The sequence below is a fragment of the Sycon ciliatum genome, chromosome 7 (genome assembly GCF_964019385.1).
Source record: "Sycon ciliatum chromosome 7, ocSycCili1.1, whole genome shotgun sequence".
Lineage (NCBI taxonomy): Eukaryota > Metazoa > Porifera > Calcarea > Leucosolenida > Sycettidae > Sycon > Sycon ciliatum.
In genome coordinates, this window is record NC_088649.1 from 12,173,657 (window position 1) to 12,186,307 (window position 12,651).

General features: G+C 43.3%; 1 protein-coding gene across 1 annotated transcript; it reads right to left on the reverse strand.

Moving 5' to 3' along the window:
• Positions 1-1,323: 1,323 nt before the first annotated feature.
• LOC135821621 (putative uncharacterized protein DDB_G0271982) lies at positions 1,324-6,102 on the reverse strand (the record flags this gene model as incomplete). The annotated part of the gene is made up of 5 exons (XM_065334617.1): positions 1,324-1,405; positions 4,695-4,729; positions 4,818-4,859; positions 5,764-5,793; positions 6,007-6,102. Coding segments are annotated over 5 exons (285 nt in total), but the record flags the coding sequence as incomplete, so codon positions are not given.
• Positions 6,103-12,651: the final 6,549 nt, after the last annotated feature.

Sequence of the window (12,651 nt, forward strand, 5' to 3'; positions counted from 1 at the left end):
CTCTTTATTTTCATTACCCTCTTTATCTCTCTTTCTCACATCTCCGTCTCTTTATCTCTATCCCCTCCACCGTTTCTCGCTCTCCTATTCTTTTCTTGTTCCTCTCTTTATCTACCTTTCTCTTTAACTCTTTCTCTTCACGTCTATCTCTCTCTCTCTATATATATCTATCTCTCTGTCTCTCTGTGTCTGTCTATATCTATCTCTGTCTCTCTCTCTATCCCTCTCCTAAACTCTCTTTCTCTCCTAATCTCTTCATTTTCCTGCCTCTTTATCGTCCCCTCTATATCTTAATTCTCCCAATATCTCCTCCCGTCTCTCTCTCTTTATCTCCCTCTCTTCATCTTTCACCTCCTTTATCTCTATATCTTTCTCTCTTCCTAATCTCTCTCTCTCTCCCACCTACCCTCTTTTATCTCTGTCTTTTTCTCGCCCTCTTTACCTCTCTTTATCTCTCATTGTCTCCTCCCTTTATCTAAACTTTCTCTTTCTCTCTCTCTATTTTTCTCTTTCTCTCCTTATCTCTCGCCTCTCATCTATCCCTTTCCCTCTCTTTACTTTTCTCCTGAACGAGATCTCTCCCTCTCCTAATCCTAATCCCTCTCTTTATCTCTCTATCTTCATGTCTATATTTCTCTATCTTCACGTCTTTATTTCCATCCCTTTATCTCCCACTCTCTCTTTGTCTCTGTACCTCTCTTTCTCTGCCTCCCTCTTTTTCTCCCTCTCTTTATGCCCTTTATCATCTTTGTATCGCTCTGTCTCTCTGTCTCCCTCTCTTTATGTTCATTATCCTCTTTTTCTCTCTATCTCCCCATCTCCGTCTCTCTTTATCTCACTCTCTCGTCATCCGTCTCTCTCTCCTAATCTCTTTCTTCATCCCTCTCTTTATCTATCTTTCTCTTTAACTCCTCTCTTTGTCTCTCTTTGCGTCCCCCTCTACCTTTCTATCTCACTTTGTTTATCTCTGTCTCTCTGTGTCTGTCTATCTCTGTCTCTCTCTTTCTCTCTCTATCCCTCTCTCCCCTCTCCTAAACTCTATCTCTATCACTGTTCATCTCTCTGTCTCTCTCTCATTATCTATATGTATATCTCCCTCTTTATCTCTATATATATATATATCCCTTTCGTTATATCTCTTCTTCTCTCTCCCTCTTTATCTCTATCTCGCTGTCTCTGTACCTCTCTTTCTCTGCCTCCCTCTTTTTCTCCCTCTCTTTATGCCCTTTATCATCTTTGTATCGCTCTGTCTCTCTGTCTCCCTCTCTTTATGTTCATTATCCTCTTTTTCTCTCTATCTCCCCATCTCCGTCTCTCTTTATCTCACTCTCTCGTCATCCGTCTCTCTCTCTCTCTCTCTCTTGTGATCTTATCCTTTTCTCTCCTTCTCTCTCTTTCCTTCTCTCTATCTGGTATGTCTCTTTATCTCTGTCTCTTTATCTCTTACTGTCCATATCGCTCTTTATCTGCTTCCCTCTCTTCATCTTTCTCCTTTTTTCTCTCTGTCTCCATCTCCCTCCCTCTCTTTATCTCTCTCTCAGTCTTCATATCTCCCTCGCTTTATCTCCCTATATATCAATCTCTTTGTCCTTCTCTCCCAACCTCTCCCTCTTTTCTCTCTCTCTCTCTCTTCATCTCTCGTTTCTTTCTCCCTCCCTTTCTGTCTGTCGCTCTTGTCATCTCTCTTTCTCTCTCTCTCGTTATCTCCCTCTCTTTATGTCTGTTTTCCCTCTCCCTCAGTCTTTGTCTCTCTTTCTATCTCTCTTCCTGCCTGTCTTTCTGTCGCTCTTAATATTTAATCTCTCTCTCTGTCTTTCTATCTCCCAATCTCTCTCTTCGTCTCTCTCTTTATGTCTCCTTGATCTCTCTCTCTCTCTTTATGTCCTTCTCGTTCTCTCTCTCTTTACGTCTCTCACTTTATCTCTCTCTGTTAAGCTATCTCATTATCTCTCCTTCTTTCTTTATCTCTGCCTCTCTTACTTTCTGCCTCTTAATCTCTCTCTTCCATCTCTTTCTCTTTATCCCTCTCCCTCCTTATCTCTATCTTCATCTCTCTCTCCTTGCCTTTATCTCTCCCTATTATATCATTCTGTTTATCTCTCTCTTTGTCCCTCTCCTAACCTCTCTCTTCATCTCTCTTTTCTTTCTCCCTCTCTTTCTGTCTCTCTTTCTATCTCTCTTCCTGTCCCTCTTCTCATCTCTCTCGTTATCTCCCTCTCTTCCTGCCTGTCTTCCCTCTCTCTTTCCATCATCACTCTTCCTGCCTGTCTAAAATCAAATTTTCAAAAGTTGTAGTCTTTATTTAACGGATTACATCTCTAAACTAGATAATCTACCCTTATTTCTCTCTTCCTCTTTTCACCCTTTATTTTATCTCTTTCTAGCCTCTCTTTCCTCCCTTGATCGCTCTTTGATCTCTTGATACACAGCTCTCTCTATCTTTACCTCTCCCTTTATCCCCCTCTCTTTATCTTCCTCTCTCCATCTCTCTTTATCCCGTATTTTCCTTTCTTTATGTCTTTCTTCATCTCTCACTCTCTGCATCCGTTTCTCCTTATCTCTCTACCCTTGTCTCTTTTTTAATCTTTTTCCTCTTCGGATCACTCTCTTCTTTGTTTATCTCTCACTATTTACCTGTCTCGCTATATCTCTCCCTATATTCCTCTTTGTAGAGAGCTTCATCTCGTAATGTCTCTCATTATCTCTCTCTTTAGCCCTCTCCTTATCTCTATCTCTTTATCTCCATCTCTTTACCTCCTTATTTCGATCTCTTTTACCTCTTTGTCTCTATTTACCCCTCTCCTAAATTATTAATCTCCATTTAGTGCTATCTTTATCGGTCTTGATCTCTCTCCATTTTATCTCTTTCTACCTCCATCTCTTTATCTCTCCCTCTGTATCCTTCCATCTCTTTTATAATCTCTTTCTTTATCTCTCATTATCGTTCTCTCCTTAACTCTCCCTTCTGCCCCTAATCTCTCTCTATCTCTCTTTATCTCTCCTTCTCTTTATCCCTCTCTTCATCTTCCTCTTCAACTCTCTCCTGCTCTCGCAATTTCTCTTTGTATCTCTCACTGTATCTCTCTCCCCTTACCTCTCTCTTTCTCCTGATCTCCCTGTTTATCTTCAGCTCTTTATCTCCTCTTATCTCCCTCTTTCATTATCTCTATTCCTTCATCTTCTCTCTCCCTATCGTTCTTTCTTTATCTCTCCTGATCCCTCCCTTTACCTCCCTCTTCGTCCCTTTCTTTCTCTTTCTCTGTCTCCCTTTATCTCTCTTATCCTCCCTCCAAAGGTCTCTATTTATCTCAAGTCCTTTACCTCTCTCCCTAACCTCGCTTTATCTCTCTCTATCTACTCTATTTATAGAGCTCTCCATTTCTCTCTTTTGCCTCTTGTCTCCTCTTTATCTACCTTCATCTCTCAAATTTGATCTCTCTTTCTCTCTACATATCTCCCTTATCTCATTTTGTTTTTCTTTTTACATCTCTTCCGTTATCTCTCTTTATCTCCTCTCCTAATCTTTCTTTACCTCCTTCTGTGTCTTTACCTCACTCTCTTTATAGATAGCTCTTTATCTTTCACCTCCTTTATCTCTCTCTATATTTCTCTCTTCCTCATAATCTCTCTTTGCTAACCCTTCTTCATCTCCCTCTCTTTGTATCTCTCTCCCTCTTTATCTTTCTCATCTCTCTATCTCTCTTCATCTCTCTCTCTCTTCATCTCTCTCTCGTCGTCTCACACTCCCACCTAACCTCTTTAATCGTTCTGTCTATAGCTCTCCCTGTTTACATCTCTCTTTACCACTCTCATTGTTGATTCCCTTCATCTCTTTTTTTCTTAGTCTCTCTCTCTCTATTTATGTTTTTGTCCTTATCTCGCCCCTCATCTATCTCTTTCCCTCTATTTCTTTTCTCTCCTGAACTCTATCCCTCTCCTAATCCCTCTCTTATCTCTTTCTTCATGTCTTTATCTACCTCTTTTCTTTCTCTCCCCTTTCTTTCCCCTTCTCTCTTCCCTCTCTCTCTTAATCTCGATCTCTTTACTCTCTTTATCATCTTTGTATCGCTATCTCTCCATTTCCGTCTCCTTTTCTCTCTCTTTCTTTTCGTCCCCCTCTCTTTATTCTCATTACCCTCTTTGTCTCTCCATCTCCCATCTCCGTCTCTTTATATCTCTCCCCTCCACCGTCTCTCGATCTCCCATTCTTTCCTTGCCCTCTCTTTATCTACCTTTCTCTTTAACTCTTTCTCTTCACGTCTATCTCTCTCTATATATATGTCTGTGGTGCCTCCTTTGCACCATGGCTGGTAGCTCGGCCTATTTAGCTCGTAGCTGTACTGATGAGGCCTTTATGGCCGAAACCGCTTGCTTATTTATCTATCTATCTATCTGTCTCTCTGTGTCTGTCTATATCTATCTCTGTCTCTTTTTCTGTCTCTTCACTCTATCCCTCTCTCTCACTCTCTTAATCTCTTTTATTCGCCTCCCTCTTTATCTCTCTCTTCTTTCCTCCCTCTTTATCTCCCCTCGTTATCTTTCTCTTGATTCCTCTCCCTCTCTTTATCACTCACTCTTTATCTCTCTCTCTTTATCTCTCTCTTGTTATCTATATGTATATCTCCTTTTTATGGACTCTTTATCTCTCTCTCTCTCTTGATCTCGATCTATCTTTATCTCCATTCATCTCTCACTCTTGATCTCTCTTTTTGTTTCTCTCTTCACGTCTCTTCCGTTATCTCTTTCTTCATCTCCTCTCCTAATCTCTCTTCCCGTCTCTCTCTCTCTGTGTTTATCTCCCTCTCTTTATCTTTTACCTCCTTTATCTCTCTATATCTTTCTCTCTTCCTTATCTCTCTCTCTCTCTCCCACCTACCCTCTTTTTATCTCTCTCATTGTCTCCTCCCTTCATCTAAACTTTCTCTTTCTCTCTCTCTATCTATTTTTCTCTTTCTCTCCTTATGTTTCTCTCCTTATCTCTCGCCTCTCATCTATCCCTTTCCCTCTCTTTACTTTTTCTCCTGGACGGGATCTCTCCCTCTCCTAATCCTAATCCCTCTCTTTATCTCTCTTTCTTCATGTCTTTATTTCCATCCCTTTATCTCCCTCCCTTTCTCTCTCTGTCTGTCTCTGTACCTCTCTCTCTCTTTATCTCCTCTTCATCTCGATCTCTTTGTCTCCCTCTCTTTATTCCCTTTATCATCTTTGTATCGCTATCTCTCCATTTCGTCTCTCTTTTTCTCTCTCTTTCTCTTCACCTCTATCTCTCTGTCTCCCTCTGTCTCTCTCTCTCTCTCTCTCTCTATACCTATCTCTCTACCTATCTATCTATCTATCTATCTATCTATCTATCTATCTATCTATCTATCTATCTATCTCTGTCTCTCTGTGTCTGTCTATCTCTATCTCTGTCTCTCCCTTTCTCTCTCTCTATCCCTCTCTCCTAAACTCTATCTCTATCACTGTTCATCTCTCTATCTCTCTCTCATTATCTATAATATCTCCCTCTTATCTCTCTCTATATATCCCTCTCGTTATATCTCTTCTTCTCTCTCCCTCTTTATCTCTCTCTATCTCGCAGTGTCTCCTTATCTTCCTCCCTCTTTTGCTCTCTTGGTTTCTCTCTCTATATATATATATCTTTATCTCTCTCTCCCTCTCTCTCTCTCTTTCTCTTTACCCCTCTTCTTTTCTTATTTTTATCATTCTCTCATAATCTCTCTCTTTATCTCTGGCTGTATCTCTCTCCTAATCTCTCTTCACTATCTCTCTCTCTCTCTCTCTCTCTTTCTCTCTCTCTCTCTCTTAATCCTTCTTCTCCTTACCTCTCTCCTATCTCTCCTTTTAGCTCACTCTTTTTATCTCTCTTTATCTGTATCTCTTCATTTCCCTCCCTTTACCTCCATTTATAACTCTCCCTCTGCTTATCTCTGTCTCTCTCCCTCTCTCTCGTTATCACTTTATCTCTTTTCTCTCCTCGTCTCTCTCTCGTTATCTCCTTATCCTTTTCTCTCCTTCTCTCTCCCTCTCCCTCTCTCTCTCCTTTCTCTCTTCTTCTTTCCATCTCCTGGTATGTCTCTTTATCTCTGTCTCTTTATCTCTTACTGTCCATATCGCTCTTTATCTGCCTCCCTCTCTTTATCTCTCTCTTTTTTTTCTCTCTCTCTCTTCATCTCCCTCACTCTCTTTATCTCTCTCTCAGTCTTTATTTCTCCCTCGCTTTATCTCCCTATATATCACTCTCTTTGTCCCTCTCTCCTAACCTCTCCCTATTCTCTCTCTCTCTCTCTCTCTTCATCTCTCGTTTCTTTCTCCCTCCCTTTCTGTCTCTCTTTCTATCTCTCTTCCTGTCTGTCAGTCTGTCGCTCTTCTCATCTCTCTTTCTCTCTCTCGTTATCTCCCTCTTTTTATATCTGTTTTCCCTCTCCCTCTCTCTTTGTCTCTCTTTCCATCTCTTTTCCTACCTGTCTTTCTGTCGCTTTTAATATTTAATCTCTCTCTCTCTCTCTCTCCCTCTAATGTCTTTCTATCTCCCAATCTCTCTCTTCGTCTCTCTCTTCATGTCTCTTACTTTATCCCTCTCTCTGTTAAGCTATCTCTTTATCTCCCCTTCTTTCTTTATCTCTGCCTCTCTTAATCTCGCTCTCTCTTATCTCGTTCTCTTTATCCCTCTCTCTCCTTATCTCTCTTCATCTCTCTCTCCTTATCTCTCTCTCTATTCCTCTCTCTCCCTCTCTATTCCTCTCTCTCCCTCTCTCTTCATCTCCTCTCTCCCCCTCTCTGTCTCCGGCTCTCTGTCGCTCTCTTGCGCGCACGCGCGCTTTATCTCTCTATTTTATCTCTGTTGCGTCTAGTTGCCTCTATCTAGATGCCTCTAGATACATTGTCTGCCTGAAAAAGCCTCTTGATAAGCTCTGACATTTTGAATATTTATTCCTAAAAGAATTTAATATACAAATATGTAAAAAGACATGCACTTACCTGCCTCTAGCTGTCTGTAATCTGCTTGCTCCTGCGTCTTTCTGCCTTAAGTTGCTTCTTCGCATAGTTGAGTCCGGTTCCATGGTATACATCCAAAAATATGGTCTGCTTCCAAAAGTATCGCATAGATGACTCCACTACTGTGGTGGGCATCCAAAAGTATGATCTACTTCCAAAAGTATGGTATGCTTCCAAAAGCATGGTGGGCGTCCAAAAAGTATGGTAGGTAACCACATGTAGGGTAAATATCTAAAACGATGCTAGCGGAGCCTGGGACCACCCGAGGTTACCATTTTTGTAACGAGAAGATTTCGTGTTGGGGTTTTGGTTGGTTTTGAAAATAATTATTGAATGCACAGACCCGAGTCAACATGGTCAATGTACGCAAAGTACGTGTGCGTGGTCTTCACGACTTGCCGTACAGAATTTGAATTTGAATTAAGTATATAAAATTACTGTCTATCTGCAGAAAGGTGACGCGGGTGGGTGGTAGCCGAAAAATACTAAATACTTTCGGTTTGAAAAAGAATCGGTAACCCCGGGCGGCTTTTAGTGCCGGCACTAAAACAAGCACAAAAAATAATGCCACAATTTCCATGTTACAAACTATAATAGTTTGTACAAACTATAATAGTTTGTAACATGGAAATTGTGGCATTTTTCGCGATCGAGTCCACCAACTAAACCAGATTTTGAACAGGCAGACGTGCACAATCTAATGTAGCGGACAAGGAAATCCAGTCGAATGACCGGGGCCGGCGCCCTCAGCGCATACAGACCGCTGCGTGCAGTGCACATGTTGATCCGATGCGACCAGCGCGCTGCAGCACATAAACGCACGTGTGTACCGCTTATCCACGGCTGCACGGCCAGCGCCCTGGGGCCGCTAGATGTGCGACCGGATTTCCATGTCCACAACAGTAGCACAAAACTTTATAATAATTGCTGTTTCCAAAACGAGCAATGCTTCGTGGAGTTGTGTTACTGTCTCAGTTGGCCAATCCAGCAATGATTGTTGCAGGATGTTTGGTTGTTGACGAATCTTGAACCATGTTATGTTTTCTATCAGCCCCACCATCCATCTCTCCAGTGTCAATCTATCTTTCTCCATTAAGTGTGTCTGGTAGGCATGAATGTGCATGTGTATTTGTTTGTGCGCACGAGTGCACTTTCATGTGGTACCATCCATAGCAACACAAGTCATAGCCCAATAGTTCAATTTTCATATTTTTGGGGATTTGGGAAAATGGCACTGTTTCACCCTTATCGCCACCAGGTGCATAGTAGTCATTCTTTTATGACTACGATGAAAGACAAATTATTACCCAGAGATGCACACGGTGGAGTGAAGTGAAGCCGAGAGTGAAGCATTACTTGGATTTTAGTCAATTGATAAAGTGGCAGTGTAAAAGCACTAATGTGCATTTAGAGCACTGTTCAAGCACTAAATGCCAAAAACGGGGACGCTCAAGGCACCATCTTTGGGGAAACGAGCAATAAGTCCACAGACCTAATGCTAGCCACATACCTTATAACGTTATGAGGCCTACATTGCCGAAACAGCTTGCTGTCTACAGCATTGGGTACTACGCTTTTGGCATTCGTCTTGTCGAGCACTCTTGGCAGGCTGCTTTAGCACTGCTGCGTTATGCATCGCTCGCTACTTTTCATATTAAGAGATCTCTGGCTCTAGAGTGAGGAGCTATAATCATGTCTGTGGTGCCACCTTTGCGCCATGGCCGGTAGTTCGACCTACTTGAAGCTTGTAGCTGTACTGATGAGGCCTAGATGGCTGATATAGCATTATGTGGTTGCATCCTCATGCCCATGTATATGTAAGTGGTCATCTGTGAGTATGGGGTGATGTCACAATAGGGTACTTCAGTCAATACATGCCATGGAGGACGAAGAAGACAAAGGCTGTGCACCAGGGGAGGGGGGGGGGGGGTGGTTGGAACCCATGAGGGTCGGAAAGTCATACAGCACTGGGTATTACCAAGAGTACATGAAAACCAGAGTGTGCAGCTTGGGGCCTTTTCTGCAATGGGTGTCTGTCACGGCGGAATTCCGTGATTACATCATATTGGGCGCAGATCTGAGGCAGGAAATGGGGTAGTGCGTACAACTGAGCAGCAGTTGTGCAGAAAGAGACCTGCTTGAATCCTGCTTGTACGCACTACATCACTAAAATGGTGTAATCACGGAATTTCGCCGTGACAGCCACCCATCCGAGCTGCACACTCTGGTTTTCATGTACTCTTCGTATTACCGTATGCTCCTTGTCTTGTTGAGCACGCTCGGTAGGCTGCTTTAGTGCTGCTGCGTTATGCATCGCTCGCTACTTTTCGTAGTTAGAGCACTCTAGCGCTAGAGCGACGAGCTACCTTAATCTCTGTGGTGCCACCTTTTCTCCATGGCCAGTGATTTGGCTTACTTAAAGCTCTTAGCTGTAGTGATAAGGCCTAGATGGCCAAAACAGCTTGCTGTCTACAGCATTGGCTACTGTATAAGTACACATTTTCGTTTGGAATTAACTTTTGCTATATTCGTTAGGGGCACGAAATAACTAAAGTTTGTACGAAACTAAAGTTTTTTTTGTACCAAACTAAAGTTTTTGTTCTGAATGTTTGGGGTGACAGACCTCAACCAAAAACGAAATTTAATACGTAACAAGCCTGCTGATGGAGTGATATAACGAAAGATTTCGTGAACGAAAATTTGTACTTATACAGTATTGCACTCCTCTACATTTGTCTTGTTGAGCACTCTTGGTGGGCTGCTGTAGTATTGCTGCACTATGCATCACTCGCTCCTTTTTGTTGCTAAAGCACACTAGTGCTAGAGCGAAGAGCTATCTTAATGTCTGTGGTGCCCCATTTGTGCCATGGCCGGTAGTTCGGCTTACTGAAAGCTCATAGCTATACTGATGAGGCCTAGATGGCTGAAACAGCTTGCTGTCTACAGCATTACAGTCCATTCAGAAAAAGATGATATCCTAGCTTTTGGCCATAAATGGGCCAAAAAGCAAGCCATGACAAGAATAAGACTTCGGCCAGGTTTTGCCCCCAAAGCACTGAATTTGGGGAAAGCGATGAAAATCCAACCCGTGCACTCCACTTGCAGAACAGTACATTTGCGGTTCAAACCCCAGTTGAGGTACCTTTTTTGGACCCTTTTGAAGTTTCGAATCTCGCGGCACTGGCAAAATCACCAAACACGGGAGCTCTCCAGGGCCAGCGCCCATCTTTTTCTGAATGGACTGTAGGTGGTTGCATCCTCATCTACATGTACACGTAAGTGGCTATCTGTAAGACTTAGTATACTCATACCTCGGTTATCCGGACCCCGGAGTTACGGGCACTTCGGTCTACCGGGCACCCGTTGGTGAGTTCCAGTGTAAATACGACTACTCTTGTCACTTTTTGTGGAAATAGTGACGTGACATTCCATATCTTATGGCCTTCCCCTGTCAAAATGTATGCGATTCGGAGTTACAGACATTTCGAAGTTACGGGCAGTGCCCGGTCCCGGATAGCCCGGATAAACTAGGTATGAGTGTATGGGGTGACGTCACACTAGAGTGTTTCAGTCAAAACACCATGGAAGAATTAGAAAAAAAGGCTGCGAACAAGGGAAGGGAGCTCGAACCCAGGAGGGGCAGAAAGTCATACAGTGCTGGGTAATATGCTCCTCGGTACTACAGTCAACTTCGCCAATAACGACTGCGGATATAACGACAATTCGCGAATAATGACAGAATTTCCATGCCCAGAGCAAAGTCCCATCCAATTGTAATAGATATAATGAGACTTCGGGTATAACGACACTTCGCGAATAACGACACTTTTCTGATGCCCTGCCGAGTGTCGTTATACGCGAAGTTGACTGTAGTTTTTGTCTTGTTGAGCACTATCCGTAAGCTGCATGAGTGCTGCTGCATTATGCATCGCTCACTAGTTGTCGTAGTTGGAACACTCTGGCGCTAGAACGATGACCTATCTTAATGTCTGTGGTGCCACCTTTTCACCATGGCCGGTAGTTCGGCATATTTAAAGGGGAAGTTAAGGCAAAAATTAAAATTTCACCAGTTGTAGTCTTCGGGGTGCTGAGTCGAATGGTCTTGGTCCGAGAAAGCTGAGACGCTCCCTTCCTACTTGAATCCCAATCGAACTCGCGCACTTCCACCGAAACTGGGTGACTGCGCCCTACTAGATGGGGATTTGTATGCAAAATGTCACTAAAAGCGCCATTTCGTTCTTATAAAAGCACGGATGACCACGATTGGCCCATATGTTGTACTCTTTTGGACGCTGAGTCGACTGGTTTTGGTCCGAAAAGGCTGCGATGCGGCGTTCCTCCTTTATTCCCAATCGAACATGGTTGAACAAGCGGTCACGTGCTCCTGGGTGCCCAAATCACCTGGTCACCACGCCAGCAGGCGACAACTTTCACACCAAGGTTCAACTCGAGTTCAACTCGAGTGACAGGACTGCACCCAAAAAAGGTCAAACAGGCTAGTATGTTGTACCCTGCAGGCGCAGTGACCAGGTGACTGGTGTACGCAGGAGCACGTGACCGCTTCTTCAACCATGTTCGATTGGGAATAAAGGAGGAACGCTGCATCGCAGCCTTTTCGGACCAAAACCAATCGACTCAGCGTCCAAAAGACTACAACATATGGGCCAATCGCGGTCATCCATGCTTTTATAAGAACGAAATGGCGCTTTTAGTGACATTTTGCATACAAATCCCCATCTAGTAGGGCGCAGTCACCCAGTTTCGGTGGAAGTACGCGAGTTCGATTGGGATTCAAGTAGGAAGGGAGCGTCTCAGCTTCCTCGGACCACGACCATTCGACTCAGCACCCCGAAGACTACAACTGGTGAAATTTTAATTTTTGCCTTAACTTCCCCTATAAAGCTCGTAGCAAAGCTGAGGAGGCCTAGATGGCTGAAACAGCTTGTCTACAGCATTAGGTGGTTGCATTTCATGCCCACGGGCATGTAAGTGGCTATCTGTGAGTATGGGGCTCCAACCCAGGAGGGACGGAAAGTCATAATATTTCCACTCATTGTCTGTGCAGGAGGGTGCTCAGAAGACCAGTTTGTGCCTCGGTATTAAGTTAATATTGTCTCATGCAATCTCTGCAATGCCGCAGACAGATCCTTTCAACTCTCTCTCTCCCTTTCAGAATATACTCCCTTTCGACCTTTTCCGAGGTGTTAGCCATTGCAGCACTTCGTGCACATCATGAATGTATGGTGTCATTTGACTACTTTTCATGTACTGCAATCCATCATTGTGCTAGTTCCCAGGTGTTAGCTGTACTTTAAAATGCATTAAAATACTCAAAAATTGCACCTGCGACTTAGACTCCGAATGCTGGATGTGAATCGACCAACACTCCAGCACTCCATGCACATAATGCATGTATGATGTCATTCGACTACTTTTCATGTACTGCAACCCATCATTGTGCTAGTTCCTGGGTGTTTGTTGTACTTTAAAATGCATTAAAGTACTCAAAATTCGCACCTGCGGCTTGGACTCCGATTGCTGGATGTGAATCGACCAACACTACAGCACTCCATGCACATCATGCATGTATGGTGTCATTCGACTACTTTTCATGTACTGCAATGCATTATTGTACTTGTGCGAAGCTTCTAC